Consider the following 21,585-nt stretch of genomic DNA (forward strand, 5'->3'; position numbering starts at 1 on the left):
TGAGCAAAAGTGAGCGGCACCTCGTCCATGTTGGTGATGTGGTTGGGCTGGATGTATTTGTCGGCAATCTTTTTACTGCAGTAGGAGCGGAAGATGGCCATCTTTTCCTTGTAATCCGCCGGAAGTCGCTGCGCCACGGTAGTCCTTGCCCGGATGGATAGATGGCGCAGTTTCATAAAACAAAAGCACCAAGAAGGACCTCCTTGAAAATGTTCGATTTTCATTTCTTCTCCAAGCGTTATTGCCCTCAGTCGAATGGTGACTGTAGAGACGCTTCTCCTGGCTGTTCTTTGCTCATGAATCCATTGCTCGAGTTAGTCTTCCAACTCGGGCCACCTCGCCTTGTTTCCGCGGAAACTCAGCTTTTTCTTCATGACTTGGCGAAGCTCGTTTTCCTGCTTCTTCCACTTGCGAACCATGGATTCGTTGATCTTGAATTCTCTCACGGCTGCTCGATTCCCATGTTCCTCCGCGTAACTGACAGCTTGCAGTTTAAACTTTGCTTCGTAAGTGTGTCTCTTCGTAGGTGCCATTTTCGGGGGTCCTTAGCCAAACCGATGTTTTGCACAATGCACATACCGCCGCTATATACCTACTGGGGGCGTGGCTTTAACCTCCTCCTTCACGCGCACCCTTCCCCCTTTACGTCTGCATACTGTCCTCAGCCACGCCACATTTCCTGCCGACACGGTGCTTATATAGAGGAAAGGCGGACGTGACTGAGGACAGTATGCGGACGTTAGAGGGGGAAGGGTGGGCGTGAAAGAATACGCTAAAGGCACGCCCGCACTAGCTATATATTGGCTAAGGACCCCCGAAAATGGCACCTACGAAGAGACACGCTTATGAAGCACAGTTTAAACTGCAAGCTATCAGTTACGCGGAGGAAAATGGGAATCGAGCAGCCGCGAGAGAATTCAAGATCAACGAATCCATGGTTCGCAAGTGGATGCCTGGGCTAAGGTATCTGCTTTGACTGTTGTCTGAGCTTTCGCGAAAGCCGGCTGAACAGCCTCCCGGCAACTAGACTGACTCAGACAATGACGAGAGGGAACCCGGCATGTTTGACGGAGAACTTGCCCAGCTGTTAATTTCGGATACAGAAGATGAGGACTTTGATGGATTTGTGAATGAGGATTGATCAAAAAAATAACGTGAGTACATTGTTAAATACTTCAATAAAGTACAACCGAACTCAGTTTTGCTCCCGCTGCCTTTTTAAAAACATACGCTAGCATGCATGCTAGCGTATGTTTTAAGCTAGCGTATGTTTTACCATGCCTGCGCCCAATAATACGGTGCGACTTATGTATGTGTTAAATACTGAAATAGACCCTGTAACTGAGACTGCGCCTTTTTAATACGGTGCGCCTTATGGTCGCAAAAATACGGCACACACACACACACACACACACACACACACACACACACACACACACACAGTGGGTACGGAAAGTATTCAGACCCACTTAAATTTTTTACTCTTTCATTATATTGCAGCTATTTGCTAAAAAAGTTAAAAAAAAAATCCCTCATTAATGTAATTTTGCAACCAATATTAGCAGAAAAAAACGGAAATGTTGAATTTTTGGCAGATTTATTAAAAAAGAAAAACTGAAATATCACACAGCCATAAGTATTCAAATCCTTTGCTCAGTATTTAGTAGAAGCACCCTTTTGAGCGAATACAGCCATGAGCCTTTTTGGGAATGATGCAACACACCTGGATTTGGGGATCCTCTGCCATTCCTCCTTGCAGATCCTCTCCAGTTCTGTCAGGTTGGATGGTGAACGTTGGTGGACAACCATTTTCAGGTCTCTCCAAAGATGCTCAACTGGGTTTAAGTCAGGGCTCTGGCTGGGCCATTCAAGAAGACAAGAAGAGTCACGGAGTTGTTCTGAACCCACTCCATTATTTAAGCTGTGTGCTTCGGGTCATTGTCTTGTTGGAAGCTGAACCTTCGGCCCAGTCTGAGGTCCTGAGCATTCTGCAGAAGGTGTTTGCCTAGGATATTCCTGTACTTGGCCGGATTCACTTTTTCTTTGATTGCATCCAGTTGTCCTGTCCCTGCAGCTGAAAAACACTCCCACAGCATGATACTGCCACCACCATGCTTCACTGTTGGGACTGTATTGGACAGGTGATGAGTAGTGCATGGTTTTCTCCACACATACCACTTAGAATTAAGACCAACAATTTCTATCTTGGTCTCATCAGACCAGAGAATCTTATTTCCCACCATGTTGGAGTCCTTTAGGTGTTTTTTAGAAAACTCCATGCAGGCTTTCATGTGTCTTACACTGAGGAGAGGCTTCTGTTGAGCCACTCTGCCATAAAGCCCCGACTGGTGGAGGGTTGCAGTGATGGTTGACTTTCTCCCATCTCCCGACTGCATCGCTGGAGCTCAGCTCCAGTGATATTTGGGTTCTTCTTTACCTCTCTCACCAAGGCTCTTCTCCTCCGATTGCTCAGTTTGGCCAGACGGCCAGCTCTCGGAAGGGTTCTGGTCATCCCAAACGTCTTCCATTTCAGGATTATGGAGGCCACTGTGGTTTTGGGAACCTTAAGTGGAGCAGAAGCTTTTTGTAACCTTGGTCAGATCTGTGCCTTGCCACAATTCCGTCGCTGAGCTCTTCAGGCAGTTCCTTTGACCTCATGATTTTCATTTGCTCTGACATGCGCTGTGAGCTGTAAGGTCTTATATCAACAGGTGTGTGACTTTCCTAATCAAGTCCAATCAGTATAATCAAACACAGCTGGACACCAATGAAGGTGTAGAACCATTTCAAGGATGATCAGAAGAAATGGACAGCACCCGAGTTTAATATATCAGTGTCACAGCAAAGGGTCTGAATACTTATGGCTGTGTGATATTTCAGTTTTTCTCAACAATTCCGTTTTTTTCTGTCAATATGGGGTGCTGTGGGTATATTCATGAGGAAAAAAATGAACTTAAATTATTTTAGCAAAGGGCTGCATTATAACAAAGAGTACAAAATTTAAGGGGGTCTGCATACTTTCCGTAACCACTGTATATGCTGTCAAACGTACCCCTGTCATATTGGAATGAAAGTGTAGGCTACACATTTTTGATAACCTATAGGCATGTAAGAATGAAAGTGTACACCTCTCATAACCTCTAGGTGGCGGTGCCATATTGGAAATAAAGGCTCTGAATACGTACCCAATTTATATACACACACATACACTGTACATATAAAATACTACTTATATAATTACTGTTAACCTGAAAAATATTGCCAGAAAGAAATACATTTCAATTTTTTGTTAAATGAGTGAGGTGTACATATTACTGTTGCAAATGCATCACAATTATAGCATTATCTGCTATTCGTATAAGAGAGAGTTTGCTCACCGTGCGAACATGACCACAGATCATCAGACCCACATTCTTGGTAAAGCTGTGGACCAGGTCCAATAGCGCTGGACGGGAGTTAGGATAACCAGTCATCACCAGACACTGGGGTCTAGATACAATAATAAGCGAAAATGTACAATCACTGCTTAATAAACTTTGTTTTCATGTTACTGTAGCCTCATCTTGGCGAAGGGGGAGTGAGTGAGGGGAGGGGGTTATCTGAAGCAGATTAGCACAATCAAAGCAAAAATGTTAAATTCCTTGGGATTATAAATAGGTGGTGAGAGGACATTTGAATGAACTCATGGGGCCACACTAATCATTCAGTATTTAATGCCTTTTTATTCTGCTTATCAGCTTCCTGAACTGTAAATTGTAAAATAACCATAATCAGCTCGATCCAACCGCAAAGATGATCCTCACAAATTCAATGACCGGTTAATGAGTGCTTACTTGTCTTTTATACCTGAAATTCTTAATGTGGTCTTCTACTCCACTGAGGTGCAACGTGTGGGTGAGAGCCTGGTGGTAGGTCAAAGCCTGGGTCGATGAGCCCCAGTTCACATCTGGATGGGAGAGAACATGCACACAGAAACACACTTTGGAATTAGGAAGTATGCTTGTGGGTCATCCTGCTGAACCACAGGCCATCTGGCCCATGTGGCGTTACAGGCAATGAGAACGCCTTGCATGTACTGTATGTGTAGCTGCATGTCAAGCTGTGTGCACACAGGTGTGTTCCAAGTCATAAGGCCTGCATTGCATTTGTAGAGGTTGCAAGGGCATACTCCACCGTGCCAGTTCTGTATTACGTTAAGGCTTGCATCAACGCCAGTTTTTGGGTTAAGTGTTCATTATCAGTAAAGATCAAGGCAATAGAGCTTATCTTAACATTCTGCAACATCAGGAATTTGAATGAATATGGTAGAATTATTCCAGCAACGGATTTAGATTTGTGTGTATGCAATCAACCTGAATCATGTGAAAAAGATGATTGCAATTGAATGTCTTTCATCAGGAGATAAGTAATCTTGTAGGCCTGAAACCTAACTAAATACAGCACAATGTCAAATTTACAGCTACAAATTACACAATATTCCAAAACAAAACAAAAAAACAGTTGCTGTATTTGGAAAAACTGATGACGTAGTCAGGATTTAACAGGTTGCAATTTGTGGGAAAAAAAACAACCAGATTTTAAAGGGTTTGTATTGTTTCAAATTTTCATTTTTGTTTCTTACATAATGTATTTTATTGCAGAGTGTATGTATACCATTTGTGTGTGCGGCCACTTTAAAGGTGCCATATTTTTACCAAAGCAACTTTTTCTAGTGTTTGGGATATTGACTCTATGATGCCCCAGTAAAGATGTAAAATATGAATTAAAATGGTCCATGCATTCCTAAGTTCCAGACATTTTTCTTCCGAGAGGCATGAAATCAAAACATTCAAATTTCTTGAGCTTATCTACGTCGCTAGCAAAGATCCCCCGCCATACGGTTCCACCCCTGAGCCCGCGCTGTGAACATTATAAACACGTGTGCTCTCACAAGTGGGTCTTCTACATAGAGGCAACCAATCAGAGGAAAGGGAGTGGTCTTAGCCAAATATGGACAAAGTGGACACAAAACTGGGTCAAACAGAAGTAGCTGTGAGAGGGGCTTTTTCTGGACAAGTCCATGTTAGAGAGTCACTCTATGGAAGTCTAATTAGCCAAAATACAAGTGAGTGTGTGATGATGCAACGTTGTCAAACCAGTGACTTTTTCACTACTGGTCCAGTATTCAAACCCACTATTAAAAGAACAACAACAAAAAGTACTGTTGTCTTTGTGTTGTATGGGATTGAATACTTTTGAATACTTTGAGATCCATTTAGAACACGATACTTCCAGCCACTTTGAGGCGCCACTCACTTGACAACAAGCAGCACTTTGGCTGATATAATAAAATAGTAAATCATTAAATAATGTAAATAGTCTTCAAAAAAGAGGCTTCAGGCTGTATATTGTCACTACCAGTCAGTTTCCTTGAAAACTAACCATGAAGCAAAGAGTAGGGTTGTTATACGTTGCCATGTTGTGTATTTGAAACAACTACATAGCCTCTAGCATGCATACGATGGGGCAAAAAAAGCACACCCAGCCACATGGGTTAACAATTAACATTACACAAAAATAAAATGATACAGTACATCTGCAGACGATGTGAGACATTGATGTGGTGGATTCACACAAAACGCAACCAACTGAATGTCATCTGGCGTGCAAATGTTTTTACTGTGTGTTTGTACACAGAGCCGTACCGAAGTGCATGCTTTCGAATGAAAAGATGAGAGAGTGAGTGAGTGAGTGAGTGAGTGAGTGAGAGAGAGAGAGAGAGAGAGAGAGAGAGAGAGAGAGTGTGTGTGTGTGTGTGTGTGTGTGTGTGTGTGTGTGTGTGTGTGAGTGAGTGAGTTTAATTTCTGAGCTTGCACAAGCCCAGAAATTAAACTTCAGTGCGTTTGTGTGTGAAACTTGAGCTTGGTTACACTTCATCTTTTTTTCCTTTCGGCTTGTCCCGTTACGGGTCGCCACAACGTGTCAAGCCTATCTCCTGCATCCTCCTCTCGAACACGACATCACTCAACCTTCTCTTTGGTCTTCCTCTTGCTCTCTTGCCTGGCAGCTCCATCCTCATCATCCTCCTACCGATATACTCACTATCTTTCCTCTGGACGTGTCCAAACCATCGAAGTCTGCTCTCTCTAACTTTGTCTCCAAAACATCGAACCTTGGCTGTACCTGTGATCAGCACATTTCTAATTTTATCCAACGTGGTCACTCCGCGAGCAAACTACATCTTCATTTCCGCCACCTCCAGCTCTGCTTCCTGTTGGTCACGCCGAGAGTGAACCTCAACATCTTCTGCTTCCGGTTGTCTCTTCAGTGCCACTGTCTCTAATCTGTACATCATGGCAGGCCTCATCACTGTCTTAACAACTTTGCCCTTCATCCTAGCTGAGACTTTTCTGTAACATAACACACCTGACACCTTCCTCCACCCGTTCCAACCTGCTTGGACTTGTTTCTTCACTTTCTTACCACACTCACCATTGCTCTGGACGGTTGACCCCAAGTATTTAAAGTCCTTCACCCTCGCTATCTCTTCTCCTTGGAGCCTCACTCTTCCCCCTCTACCGCTCTCATTCATGCACATATATTCAGTTTTACTTTGGCTAATCTTCATTCCTCTCCTTTCCACTGCCTGCCTCCACCTTTTTAACTGTTCCTCCACCTGCTCCCTGCTTTCACTGCAGATCACAATATCATCTGCGAACATCATGGTCCACGGGGATTCCAGTCTGACCTCATCTGTTAGCCTATCCATCACCACTGTAAACAGGAAGGAGCTCAGGGCTGATCCCTGATGCACTCCGACCTCCACCTTAAATTCGTCTGCCACACCTACAGCACACCTCACCACCGTTCTGCTGCCCTCGTACATGTCCTGTATTATTGTAACATACTTCTCTGCCACTCCAGACTTCCGCATGCAGTACCACAGTTCCTCTCTGGGTACTCTGTCATAGGCTTTCTCTAGATATACAAAGACACAATGTAGCTCCTTCTGACCTCTGTACTTTTCCATCAACATCTTCAAGGCAAATAATGCATCTGTGGTGCTCTTTTTAGGCGTGAAACCACACTGTTGCTCGCAAATACTTCTGTCCTGAGTCTAGGCTCCACTACTCTTGCCCATAACTTCATTGTGTGCCTCATCAAATTTATTCCTTTATAGTTCCCACAGCTCTGCACATCACCCTTGTTCTTAAAAATGGGCACCAGCACACTTTTCATTGCCACTTCCTGGTCCACCACACGCGCCTCTTCTACTCTCCCCTCTCTCTCATTTTCCTCATTCATCAACTCCTCAAAGTATTCTTTCGATCTATCCAGCACAGTACTGGCACCAGTCAACACATTGCCATCTCTAGCCTTAATCACCCTAACCTGTTGCATATCCTTCCCATCTCTATCCCTCTGTCTGGCCAACCTGTATAGATCATTTTCTCCTTCTTTAGTGTCCAACCTGGCATACATGTCATCATCTGCCTCTTGTTTGGTCTTTGCCACCTGTACCTTTGCCCTACGTCGCATCTCAATGTATTTCTTTCGCCTCTCCTCGGTCCTCTCAGTGTCCCACTTCTTAGTTAACCTCTTTCCTGATATGATTTCCTGTACTGTGAGGTTCCACCACCAAGTCTCCTTCTTTCCTTTCCTGCCAGATGATAAACCAAGTACTCTCCTACCTCTCTCTCTGATCACTTTGGCTGTAGTGGTCCAGTCTTCTGGAAGCCCCTCCTGTCCACCGAGAGCCAGTCTCACCTCTTCCTGAAAAACTGCACAACACTCTTCCTTTCTCAGCCTCCACCACATGGTTCGCTGCTCTGTTTTTGTCTTCCTAATCTTCCTCCCCACCACAAGAATCATCTTACACACCACCATCCCATGCTATCTAGCCACACTCTCCCCTACCACTACCTTGCAGTCAGTAACCTCCTTCAGATTACATCGTCTGTAATGTAATCCACCTGCATGCTTCCACGTCCGCTCTTGTATGTCACCCTATGTTCCTGCCTCTTCTGGGAAAAAAAGTGTTCACTACAGCCATTTGCATCCTTTTTGCAAAGTCTACCACCATATGTCCCTCCAAGTTCCTTTCCTGGATGCAGTTAGCCATTACTTCTTCTCCACCCCTGTTTTCTTCACCAACATGTGCATTACAATCTGCACCAATCACGACTCTCTCTCTGTCTGGGATGCTCAGAACTACTCCGTCTAGCTCCTTCCAGAATTTCTCTTTCACCTCTAGGTCACATCCTACCGGTGGGGCATAGCCACTAATCACATTATGAATAACACCCTCAAGTTCAAGTTGCAGCCTCATCACTCGATCTGATACTCTTTTCACCTCCAAGACATTCTTAGTTAACTCTTCCTTTAAAATAACCCCTACTCCATTTATCTTCCCATCGACACCATTGTTAACTAATTTAAACCCTGGCCCTGAACTTATAGCCTTACTGCCTTTCCACCTGGTCTCCTGGACACACAATACATCAACCTTTCTCCTAATCATCATGTCAACCAACTCCTGAGCTTTCCGTGTCATTGTCCAAACATTCAAAGTCCCCACATTCAATTCTGGGCTCTGTGTTTTGCTCTTTTCTTTCTGCCTAAGAACCCGCTTTCCATTTCTCCTTCACCTTCGACCCACTGTAGCTGAATTTCCACCAGCGCCCTGCAGGTTAACGGTGCCGGGGGCGGACGTTATTAACCCGGCTCACGACCGATCCGGTATGGAATTCTTTGGATGAACGCTCATATTTGTTTGGCAAAGTTTTAAACCGGATGCCCTTCCTGACGCAACCCTCTGCATTTATCCGGGCTTGGGAACGGCCTACAGTTTGTACTGGCTTGTGCATTCTTGATTGATTCTTGATTACACTTCATGAAACCAGTTCATATCTTTCATTCCTGTCTACTGTTTTTATGACTATATTTTACAATCAATTCCTAAGTTCCTTTGATCCTCCTCGTTTGCTTTGTGCATCCCGTCTTGCTCCCAAAATATTTTGTACAACTTTCTCTTGGATTGGCTCTTTGTTTTTGTACCTGTTCCATGAGTTTAGGCATCTTCCTGGAGACTATCCTCGCTATCACTATAAGCCACTTTTTCCTAGTTTTTGCCTTTTCTCTGCTTGGCTATTCTTCTCGTGCTCTGCTCAGTTGGAAAATAATAAAGGGTAAATTAGAGGCATTAGACGGGACCAGAGAAGTTTTTTTTTTTCTTTTTAACTACTTATTTCTCCTTTAAGTATGAAATGATCCCAAACTTTGGACATGCTCTCTCTTTTAATGCATTATTTCCTCCTGGCTCGCGCCTATTGCTCTGTTGTAACCATCCTTGGGGAAAAAATAATGACCGCAAAATCCCGTGATATAGCGACAAGTCTGTGATATAAAATTAGATACGTGCAATATAAAAATCTGCAATACAGTGAAGCTGCAAAACGTGAAGCACGATATGGCAACGGATGACTGCAGTTATGTATACTATGTTTTCAAAAGCTAAAGGATTTTTGAACGATACATTTTCTTTCTTCCTTAAAAAGACTTGGCGACAACAGGAAAATGCGGGTTTTGGGGTGACAACAGAAAAGAACCACTGACTTATGCAAATGCTTTTAAGGTACTGTATATGAATAAATAACCTTAGATGCTAGTACTGTAGATGCAAATACATTTTTCAGTATGTCAAAATGTCATCTCATCTTTTTTTGGAAAGGTATATGCTAAAGAACACTTGAGGTTCATCATGCTTTACAGCTGTTTAAATATTACACTTGGTGAAATCAAGTATTGCCAAAAAGGTTGCACAGTTAAAAAAATGTAAGTCAACAGTACTTCACCACTCAGTATGGTCCCTTTACGAACCTTGGGGAAATAACTCAAATAAATAACATTTTAAGTACAAGTAATATTATTGCATATACTGTAGAAATTGAGACAACTTTAAGATTAGACACTTACCCGGCTTTTTATAGCTGACGTAAATGTAGAGTCCCAGAACAATGACGTTGGTGAAGAGAGCAGCCCACCAGTTGATGACAAACATTACCACGCAGCACAGAACAGCTCCAGCAAGCGAAACCCACATGTTGTAGTACTTGAAGCTGGGACGCCACCCTGGCATACGAATGGCAAGTCACAATTACGACATACTACTGACATACCCACATCGAAACCGCCGCAAAACTATTACAAGTAACTTCTGTTAAAATGAACACACGAATTAGATGTTAAACTTGGGTAGGTTCGTCAAATACACCAACAAGGACAGAATAACAAAACAAAACAAAAATGGGATGCAACAAACTTTCTTTTTGAAACGAACTGTGATCATGGACGACGAACATGTTACAAAGAGCATGGAGAGAGACCATCTTGATGTTGAATGTGCTTGGGATAAGGTATGAGGTATCAGTCTGTTATACATGAGATCAGAAAGTTACGCCAGCAATTTAGGACCATATTTATTCATGTGCCGTAGGGGTACCACAGAAACTACAGTAAATAGCTTTTAGTGATGGGACACAGCGGTACTGCATTGTTATACAAAGACTGAGACTACAACTACAACACATAAAGGGTACATTGACCAAACCACTTCACTCAATATTAATCAAGGATTTCCCCTGAGTGAGATTTGTAATGATGAGGCTTGTATTTTGTATCCCAGTGGCAGTAAAATGTCGTCTATTTGGTCAATATTTGAAAAGTTGTTAGCCTCAAATTAAACCATGTACCATTTATGTCCATGTAATTACATAATCTGTTTAGTGGAATTAAACGCAGACAGAGAATGTGTACCTGGAGAACAGCTAGCACTATGGGGTCAAAGGGGAAAAGAGCATAGAATTCAATATGTATGAAAAAATTTAATAAAAATACATTGCAGTTGATCAGCGTATATATTAAAATGTGCCTTTCTGACTTGTAGCATTGTCTATAAATAAATCATGGCCGTACAGTGCAGGTTTCAAGCTGCTACTTCACAGTTCTGCAGCCTCAAATTCTTAATTACCGGTATAATGAATTGTTGAAACCCTTTATATTCTATGCAAATTGAGATGCACCAGCATAGATTGGACATTCTGACATTATTCTGTATTCTCTTTTTAGTACTTCTTTGCAAGTAAAACAATGAACACTCACTTGACAGTGCCGTTTAAAGTGACGCTCGCTCTAAAAATAAAAAGTAAACTACACGTGTACTAACTTTAGACCAACTTTGTTGGTCCTTTTTGCTTGATCAAGATGCAGCTAACCACATTGCGACTTTCTTTAAACATGGAATATCTATTGCTATTTTAAATAATACCGGGATCAGTGTTGGGAAAGTTCATTCCAAAAATTAACTAGCTCGTAGTTTATTATTATTATTTTTTTTTTAAACTCCCGTGTAAAACTCCCCTGTGTGGAGTTTGCATGTTCTCCCCGTGCCTGTATGGGTTTTCTCTGGGTACTCCGGTTTCCTCCCACATCCCAAAAAACATTCCCAAAACATGCATGGTAGGTTAATTGAAGACTCTAAATTGCCCATAGGTGTGAACGTGAGTTCTAATGATTGTTTGTTTCGGTGTGCCCTGTGATTGGCTGGCAACCACTTCAGGGTGTACCCCGCCTCCTGCCCGAACACAGCTGAGATAGGCCCCAGCACACCAGTGACCCTCGTGAGGAAAAACCGGTTCGGAAAATGGATGGATGGGTGGATTATTATTATTATCATGAATAATACTACTACTAGTTTTTCTTCCCTGAGCTATCACCTTTGTGTGTCCCGATGATCCAAGGAGCTAAGTTGCCGGGGCATAAGGTCACCTGGAGCAAACGGGAACAGACAAAGCATGAATCAAAACCCCTTATGAGCCTCGAACGGATGCAGGTCACCAGGCCCCCTTCCAGAGCCAGGCCTGGAGGAGGGGCTCGATGGCGAGCCAGAAGCGTCAACGTGGGTCCCCCTTCTCATGGGCGCATCACCTGAGGGAGGGGCCAAGGTTGAGTGCATCGTGAGCTGTGCCGCGGCCGCAGGCGGGGACCTCGGCAGCCTGAACCGCGGCTACGAAAACTGGCTCAAGGTACTGCATGTGGAATGTCACCTCTCTGGCAGACAAAGCACCTGAGATGGTGTGCGAGATCGAGATGTTCCCACTAGATGTAGTTGGGTTCGCATCGACACAGAGCTCAGGCTCTGGTAACAATCTTCTTAAGAGGGGTTGGACTGTTCCACTCTGGAGTTGCCCACTGTGCGAGGCCCCGAGCAGGTGAGGGCATACTTAATGGCCCCCGGCTCGGTGCCTGTATGTTGGGGTAGCCTCCCTCCGCTTTGGGGTGGGGGAATGGGGGTCCTGACTATTGCATGTGCCCACGAACTAAAAAGTGGCTCAGAGGACCCACATTTTTGAAATCCTTGAAGGGGGTACTGGAGAGTGCTCCTGCTGAGGACTCCCTATCTCTGCTGGGGCACTTCAATGCTCACATAGGCAATGACAGTGAGACCTGGAAGGGAGTGACCCCCCCACCCCCACCCCCACTCTTTGGTTTGATCTTTGGCTCCTAACTGGCAGCTCCATTCCTAGTATCCTTATGCCCATAGATCCATTGTCCCTCCTTTGCACATGCCCAAACAATTTCAATCTGGCTTCTTTAGCTTTGTCTATAAACCTTCCAGTTTGTACAGGGGGGTTAATGTAATTATTTTAGAGCTTGGAATGTGCTCACTTAATGCCTATTAGGATCAAGACTTCCAAGTCGGATTGTGCCACCCAAAGCGAATGTTGAAGTGATTTTCAGACTTCTACCACTCCTGTAACTGCTCTGATACTGTATATCATAATAGGTTACATCTACTTCTCATTTTTTCATCTATAACTTACCTGGGGAGTTAGCCAATGAGGCATGGAATACGGAAAAGTTGATCAAGGCATAGGAGGCCAAGAAAAAGTTGGAGATGATAGGGGCAATGATGTTCAGCTCAGCTGTAAAGACAACATAGTTAAGATTACTCGTTGTTCATTCTTACATTCTTAAAAACAGTATTGTGGTTCACATGTAGCATCGAGAAGACACTTTATCTGCTACTTTAAACGTCTTGCATGGAAAAATGTGGCTTTGAATAATCAACAGTACACCCTAAAAGCATCAGGCCTATGTTAAATGTTACATTTATTGTAATAGTGGAAAATTACACTGCGTTCAGAATTATTAACTACATGCTATATTCAGACATGCCAACACCAAAGGCATGGAAAAAGGTGACCAACATTTTTTTTTTTAAATAAATACATTGGGGGGTGGGGTGTACAATAGTACATACAATAGAGTACAATAAGGTAAAAAACAAAAACAAATTTTCACGCAGAAAAACATTTATTCACACCGCTCAAGTACCTGTTGATGTACAAATTTAAGATCAAAATTTAATTTGCCTCATTTCTTTGCTTTTTTGTTTTGGCCTCCAACTTGAGCCAGGACCATCTGCACCTGATGCCTGCTTCAAGCTGTGCCACACGAATAGCATCCTCCTCTTTAAGCACTCATTCTGGAAAATAATTGACTAAAATCATTGTCTTTTCATTTCATTTCACTTTTACCAACCTCAAAGGCTAATCCCAAACGCATCCGCGAGGAAAATATAAAGTACAAAATGTTTTTATAGGTTCATTCGGTGTTGTGACATCATCCTTACCATCGATCCGTCGCTTAATACATTAACATCCGTAAACTAATTACATAATTGTAGCCGCGTTTCTTAATTAATACAAGATGTACTAGCGGAGCAACTCTTGTCGCCGTTGTTACGTGTGCATCGCGGGTCTGCTGGAACCACAACCAGGGCCACGACCAGCAGCGCCTCAACGCGAAAATACAAAAGACACTGCAGTGTAGAAAATATGGCACGTTGCTGATCTGATGACCAAAAATGTTGCTTAAGCGTAAGAGTAGCAATAGAGGATGTCCGCTCTAGAGGTGGGTAGAGTAGCCAAACATTGTCCTCAAGTAAGAGTGCTGTTACTTGACAATAATGTGACTCAAGTAAAAAGGAGTCCTCCAAAAGATTACTGAGGAGTGAAAAGTGAAATTATTACTCAAATACCGAGTAAGTAGTGACTAACTTCAGATTTTATTTTAACCCTGCGTGAACATCAATTTAAAAAAATAAATAAATAAATATAAAATGAACGTGCAAATTCTGATGTTGCTGTGTGTGTCTTTGCACAGTCAAAACTACAAACAAAAATTAAAACAAATCATCTGCAAGGTATTTTTCAAGTTATAAGTGAGCTGAAATATCCACGTTTGGGCAGACAGTGCCAGACAAAATAACACAATACAAGAAATCTGTTGTTTTTGCTAAATGTAAATATGAGTAGCGCGAGTAGCGCGCCGTTGCCTTCACGTTTTCCAACATGGCCGCCACGTACGCACGACGATCAGCGGGGCAGGCTTATCTCGTGTGAATACCTATGTCCGGGAAGCCCGATTGAAGATGTTGTGTGAGGTCATGTCACTTTCTTGTCGTTTGATTGGTGAACTAGACTTAAACGTCACTAGCACTTAACTTGGATTGACAGAGCTTGATACGGCAGTCGAAGTCAGCAATAAGCAATAATTGATAAAAGTAGCGAACGACATTTCGATCATTGTAACGGAGTAAAAGTATCATTACTTAACAGCAGAAGTGGCGGAAGTGTTTTTCTGGTCTCGTCAACTCATGTGACTTATCCAAGGGCAGGTCCCGAGCGCGCTGGAGGAACCTCAGGCCACGTATTAGTCCGCCTCGGAGTAATATTCAGAAATTACATCTGTGTGTGGATGGTGGATGTGTGGAATGGATCTAGCTGCCAGCGTTCAACGAGTACGAAACAGCCTATGACGTAAGCACTCCATCCCATAATCAGGATCATCTTTATTCGTTAAGTATGTCAAAAACACAAGGAATTTGCAGATCTCTGACTGTTCTATATACCTGCCTCTGCTGCACCGCTGAGCCAGACTGCATACAAAACACATCTAAGAAAAGCCTGGGCCACTTATCAGCTAAACACACGGGAACCGTGTTTCTCACCTGGACGCTAAATTAATTACCAGCCAGTCTGAAGAATCTCATCAACCTAGTAGAGACACAGGAAAGCTGGTTTCTCACCCAGACGCTAAACTAATTACCAGTCATTCCCCCTCCAGCCAGTCTGAAGAGTCGCACCAACAAAGACCTTTTTCTGGACACTGGCTGGATGACCAAGAATTTGAGAAACCCACCTTTCAAGTGTGTCCGCTCCAGACAGTTTGACAACAATGGAATTGATATTCGCCACATTTTTAACATGACTCAATCAGCAACAAACTAGGTTATTTTGATAAAAGAAAATGACACGCAAAAAACGGATGAGATGTTTCACCCCGCACAACACAAATGCCACATTGGAAATATTAAATGCTCTCGGCCACCACAGGGAATTGGGACACTCATTGCGTGGATTGGCCAGGGTGTGTGGTGTGTCTGGTGGAGGGCTGCAGTGATGGTTGACTTTCTAGAAATTTCTCCCATCTCCCGACTGCAGCTGTGGAGCTCAGCCACAGTGATCTTTGGGTTCTTCTTCACCTCTCTCACCAAGGCTCTTCTTGATTGCTCGGTTTGGCCGGGGGGCCAGCTCTAGGAAGGGTTCTGGTCGTCCCAAACGTTTTCTATTTAAGGATTATGTAGGCCACTGTGCTCTTAGGAACCTTAAGTGCAGCAGAATTTTTTTGTAACCTTGGCCAGATATGTGCCTTGCTACAATTCTTCCTCTGACCTCTTCCAGCAGTTCCTTTGACCTCATGATTCTCATTTGCTCTGACATGCACTGTGAGCTGTAAGGTCTTATATCTAAGGTCTTAAGTCAAATATATGAGTGTCACAGCAAAGGGTCTGAATACTTAATATCCTTAATATCACTTATGTGATATTTCAGTTTTTCTTTAATAAATCTGCAAAAATTTCAACAATTCCATTTTTTTCTGTCAATATGGGGTGCGGTGTATACATTAATGAGGGGGGGAATGAACCTAAATGAAATGAAATAAACAAAGTGAAAAATGTAAGGGGGTCTGAATACTTTCCGTACCCACTGTACATATATCAAATGTGAAGGTTTTTTTCATTTCCCCCTATACGCACGTACAAACCCAATTCCAATGAAGTTGGGACGTTGTGTTAAACAAATAAAAACAGAATTCAATGATTTTCAAATCATGTTCAACCTATATTTAATTGAATATACTACAAAGACAAGATATTTAATGTTCAAACTGATTATTGTTTTTAGCAAATATCATTAACTTCTAATTTTATGGCTGCAACATGTTCCAAAAAAGCTGGAACAGGGTCATGTTTACCACTGTGTTACATCACCTTTTCTTTGAACAACATTTAATAAACATTTGGGAACTGAGGACACTAATCGTTGAAGCTTTGTAGGTGGAATTCTTTCCCATTCTTGCTTGATGTACAGCGTCAGCTATTCAACAGTCCGGGGTCTCCGTTGTCGGATTTTACACACACACATTTTCAATGGGAGACAGGTCTGGACTGCAAGTAGGCCAGTCTAGATCCCGCACTCTTTTTCTACGAAGTTACGTTGTTGTAACACCTGCAGAATGTGGTTTGGCATTGTCTTGTTGAAATAAACAGGGTCGTCCATGAAAAAGACATTGCTTGGATGGCAGCATAGGTTTCTCCAAAACCCGTATGTCCCTTTCAGCATTAATGGTACCTTCACAGATGTGGAAGTTACCCATGCCATTGGAGCTAACACAGCCCCATACCATCACAGATGCTGGCTTTTGAACTTTGCGTCCATAACAGTCCGCATGGTTATTTTCCTCTTTGGCCCGGAGGACACAACGTCCACAATTTCCCAATACAATTTGAAATGTGGACTCATCGGACCACAGAACACTTTTGCACTTTGCATCAATCCATCTTAGATGAGCGCGGGCCCAGAGAAGGCGGCGGCGTTTCTGGGAGTTGCTGATAAACGGCTTTTGCTTTGCATAGTAGAGTTTCAAGTTGCACTTACGGATGTAGCGCCGAACTGTATTTACTGACATTGGTTTTCTGAAGTATTCCTGAGCCCATGTGGTGATATCCTTTACACGCTGATGTCGGTTTTTGATGCAGTGCCGCCTGAGGGATGTAAGGTCACGGGCATTCAATGTTGGTTTTTGGCCTTGCCAGTTACAAACAGTGATTTCTCCAGATTCTCTGAACCTTTTGATGATATTAACCTTTTGCAATTGTACGTTGAGGAACATTGTCTTAAACTGTTCGACTATTTTCTCACGCAATTGTTCTCAAAGAGGTGAACCTCGCCCCATCTGTGCTTGTGAATGACTGAGCAATCCCCAATCATGGCACCACACTCTTCCCAATTAGCCTGTTCACCTGTCGGATGTTCCAAACAGGTGTTTGATGATCATTCCTAAACTTTTTCAGTCTTTTTTGCCACCCGTCCCAGCTTTTTTGGAACGTGTTGCAGCCATAACATTCTAAGTTAATGATTATTTGCTAAAAACAATAAAGTTGATCAGTTTGAACATTAAATATGTAATATGTAGTCTTTGTAGTGTATTCAATTAAATAGCCGTGACCCAATGGTTAAGATCATCGCCTCCACCGTGGGGGACCGAGGTTCAAGACCCCGACTGGCCAATCCGCCAACATCCCCCGGACTCACGGCTGTGGTGTCGTTGAGCGAGACACTGATACCCCGAAATGCTCCCCGGGTGCTTCAGCTGCCCCCTGCTCCAGTGTGTTGCACTAACGTGTATGTGTTCACTGTCATTGAACTTTGTCTGGTCCCTCACCTAGGCCCTGTTTGCCCTCCTGGAAGCCGTCACCTTATCGTGGTGGAGGGGTTTGTGTGCCCCAATGATCCTAGGAGCTAAGTTGTCTGGGGTTTCAGGCCCCCCTGGCAGGGTCACCCGGCAAAATGTTTCAGCTGAAAATGGCCTGAAACTTCGGTCTCGGACTGAAAGACTGAAATAAAAACCCCAAGATAACAGGTTGTTTATTGCCATTAGCTTTACTGCAGCTGAGGCACAAGGTGTACATATTGAATATTTAAGGAAGATTTGTTATGAAGAATGCCCAATAGCCAATGGGGCTTTGCCGACTACCCAGTTGAATTGACTATATATTGATTATGACGATATTGGACACAGCCTTCAGTCACGGTTTGATAATGACATCGTGCACCATAAATCAAACATAAATGTGACACTTAAATAAGGCACACATTCAATGTGCTAGTGGTAACATAAACACAATTAACAATAAAGATGAACATCTTTATTGCTGCAATAATTCAGATTTGCATGTCGCAACGTATTGTGGGAACCACGTGGGCTTGCTGTCATCCTGCTAGCGGCTAGTCCAAACCGGAGCGTCCTAACCTCGCTGCTTTCCGTTGTTCAGCTACTAAGGTGGAATGTTTGTTGCATGCTATTTTGCTGAGCCCCGGCTACCTACGAGCTACAGCTAAGATGGCTAAATATGATGCCGAGCTACGGAGACAAACATACGCCCCGCATCTGTTGTCAATGCAGCATACTGTATGTCCCTAATCACCGCCTCCGTGACAGTGTCGTTATCACGAAGGACTGACAGAGGATAAGCCATCATAAAGACAGGGATGCTATGCTATTGCTAAACTATCGTGACATGAAGCCACAAAACACCACAATAGGTGACTGGGTGGTACAGTACACTTGTCGCATGGTTGGGACGTTATAGAGGGGATTAACCAACTTTGAAGAGCAAAATAGGAGGCAAATTAGTACATTTCTATAGAGGCAAATACTGAAATACAGGATGTTCGACAATCATACAGAGACCGGAAACCGGAAATGAAATAGTACATCATCGCTGCTATGTCACTTGAGAAAATGGGCCTATAAATACAAAAGTACGTTGATATAATAAATATTTAAAAGATATCCTTTATTAGTCCCAAAGTGGGAAATTTGCATCATTTCAGCAGCAATAGTGGATACAGGACATACAAAAAGAGCAAGCAAGAGAAGACATTTGGCTGCAAATGCATCCGCCATTCCAAGGTTGATGCAAGAAATACATTCAAATAACAAATATTGAAGCCATAATTCGTTAACGATTATAGAGTAATGATTATGTTGTGAAACTGAACAGTATACAGAATTACTTTAATCCTATTCCATAATTTACTGCAATAACTGTCCCACGGTAATATTCTTGACACAATTTCTAAAATATGGAAATTCAGACAGAATTTCTAATTGGTTGGGAGCTCTTCAGTCATAGCTAAAAATGCAATTTTTCTAATTGGCATAGTTTTATAATCAACTTATTTATCGCCAGCCGTTTTTCAGAAATTTTGCCAGCCATTTTTTACTGTTTTTTAAGGCCTACAGAAAAGTGTGTTCTGTAGCTATAGAAACATGGAACCCACCAAAAATAAAATGTAACACTCTACTTCATCAGGAAAAGTAAATTTCTACCTTGTACCGTTCTTTTCTTTTTTCTTTTCTACCGTTCTTTCCTTTTTTCTTTTTATTTCAAGCAGAATTTTCACTTTTTTTTTTTTTTACTTTTATGACAGCTCAAATATCTAAACGATGTTTTCCTACTATATAACAACAACAAAAAACACACCAAAAAAAAGGGCATTTGGATTGCAAAGTAACAGTTTATTTACACGTCTAAAACATGCATTTTCAAATTGATGATGCATGAACTTTCAAGTATGTACAGCTGTGTGTGCATGTTTGGGTACGTGCGTGTGGGACTTTTGAGCGTTCCCAAGTCAGCAGACGACCAGCCATGAACAGCCCCACCACTGCTTGATGCATCTCCTGTAAATGGTAAAAAACAAACAATTAGCATACAAATGAAACATATTATTGCTGCAGTGTGAAGTGGACAAAAATACTTTTTTTTCCCCACCTTTTCTTGCCAACAGGTGGGGGAGTGCATCTGCTGCTGGTTGCACCAACTGCAATTTAAAGAAATATCTACATTTACCACAAAATGTTTATTTTGTTGGTACAGTGTGATGAGGAAAGGTAAAAGAATGTCTACATTACACACATGACATTGTCAGAAAATTATAATTTGAAGAAAAAAAAAATACTGTCTATAAATTAAAGAACGTATCCAACTCATCTAGCTATTGATGCTCTACGCTTTTGTCTACAGGATGCATGATTAGTAAACGTGTAGTATCGTAGGACAAACTCTCATGCTTTTTAGTGCATGTTGCATGATAAAAATGGTAAAACGGAGTGATTGCTCAGTCTATGGACGTTAGCTTTGAAGTTAGCAGGTTCTTACCTCGTCGGTGACTTCCTGCGGGCTTATGAAGGACGCCCTGCTACTCCCAGATGTTAACCCGGATCAGGCTCATTGTAATCGGAGTCCGGACGTCCGATGGCAGTCCACGTTTTGGGGGAAGTGGATCGGGATATGGTAGCGATCTTACTGCGGGCCTTCGAATGCTCGACGCAACCAGCGTTACACTGAGTTCGTTGTCATAGCGTCAATGATGATGGTACATAATCCTTTTTGATGTTAGCAAAACTCTGTTTTAGAGTAAACCGTCTGTATTCATCCATTGTTTTTCGCTCTAACCGGCTCACCGTGTCTCTCTCTCTCTCTCTCTCTCTCTCTCTCAACCACACCCCTGCAACGCTCCACTGTCAGATATAGTCACAGTCATAGTAATATAATCAGAGGGATACAGTTTTCCTCTGACGTGTTGACAAAATTCTGATCAAAGCTACTGCTGCCCTCTGGTGTCGATTTAACATACTAAAATCCTTCCCAGCCCTTAGATACTTGTGGAGCTGCGCCAAACCCTCTATTATGATATTATTAAAAAGAACACTGAAAACGTATTAATACGCCTGTGGCACTAAACGGATGGGTTCATGAAAACGTATTAATACGTCCGTGGCACTAAATGAGTTAATAATTGGTGGGTTTGATTTCTTTTTATATTTGAACATTTCTGTTGCAATTGTTTTGTATGAAAAGTTTTTTTGTATGAAAAGTTTTTTTGTATGAAAAGTTTTTGATTGATAATTTCTTACGGTGTTTCGACATTCGACATTTTCGTTTTTGGTCAAGAATTTTCATTTCAGTGCATCACTACTCTAAATACTGTGACTTGCTTAATCATGTGGAACATATTCCTTCAGTAATTTCCATTTCAGCAGGGAAAATGATTATCAAATTTATGCAAGAGTTACAGTTGGGCAACAAAATATTTAGTCAGCCACCAATTGTGCAAGTTCTCCCACTTAAAAATATGAGAGAGGCCTGTAATTTTCATCATAGGTCAAACATTTTCTGGAAGTCTTCACAAGGTTTTCACACAGCATTGCTGGTATTGTGGCCCATTCCTCCATGCAGATCTCCTCTAGAGCAGTGATGTTTCGGGGCTGTGGCTGGGCAACACAGACTTTCGACTCCCTCCAAAGATTTTCTATGGGATTGAGATCTGGAGACTGGGTAGGTCACTCCAGGAGCTTGAAATTCTCTCTTACGAAGCCACTCCTTCGTTGCCCGGGCGGTGTGTTTGGGAT

General features: G+C 42.6%; 1 protein-coding gene across 3 annotated transcripts in view; it reads right to left on the reverse strand.

The window, feature by feature from the left end:
* slc12a2 (solute carrier family 12 member 2) overlaps positions 1-21,585 on the reverse strand; it is a 108,088-nt gene that overhangs the window by 43,988 nt on the left and 42,515 nt on the right. For all 3 annotated transcript variants that reach the window (XM_061698320.1, XM_061698319.1, XM_061698321.1), the window contains exons 13-16: positions 12,861-12,962; positions 9,955-10,110; positions 3,847-3,946; positions 3,378-3,489 (exon numbers count right to left, since the gene is read on the reverse strand). In XM_061698320.1, the coding sequence (XP_061554304.1) occupies positions 3,378-3,489; positions 3,847-3,946; positions 9,955-10,110; positions 12,861-12,962 (470 nt within the window). The remainder of the gene's footprint in view (positions 1-3,377; positions 3,490-3,846; positions 3,947-9,954; positions 10,111-12,860; positions 12,963-21,585) is intronic.

This window comes from Phycodurus eques, chromosome 15 (genome assembly GCF_024500275.1).
Source record: "Phycodurus eques isolate BA_2022a chromosome 15, UOR_Pequ_1.1, whole genome shotgun sequence".
In the NCBI taxonomy this organism is placed as follows: Eukaryota; Metazoa; Chordata; class Actinopteri; order Syngnathiformes; family Syngnathidae; genus Phycodurus; species Phycodurus eques.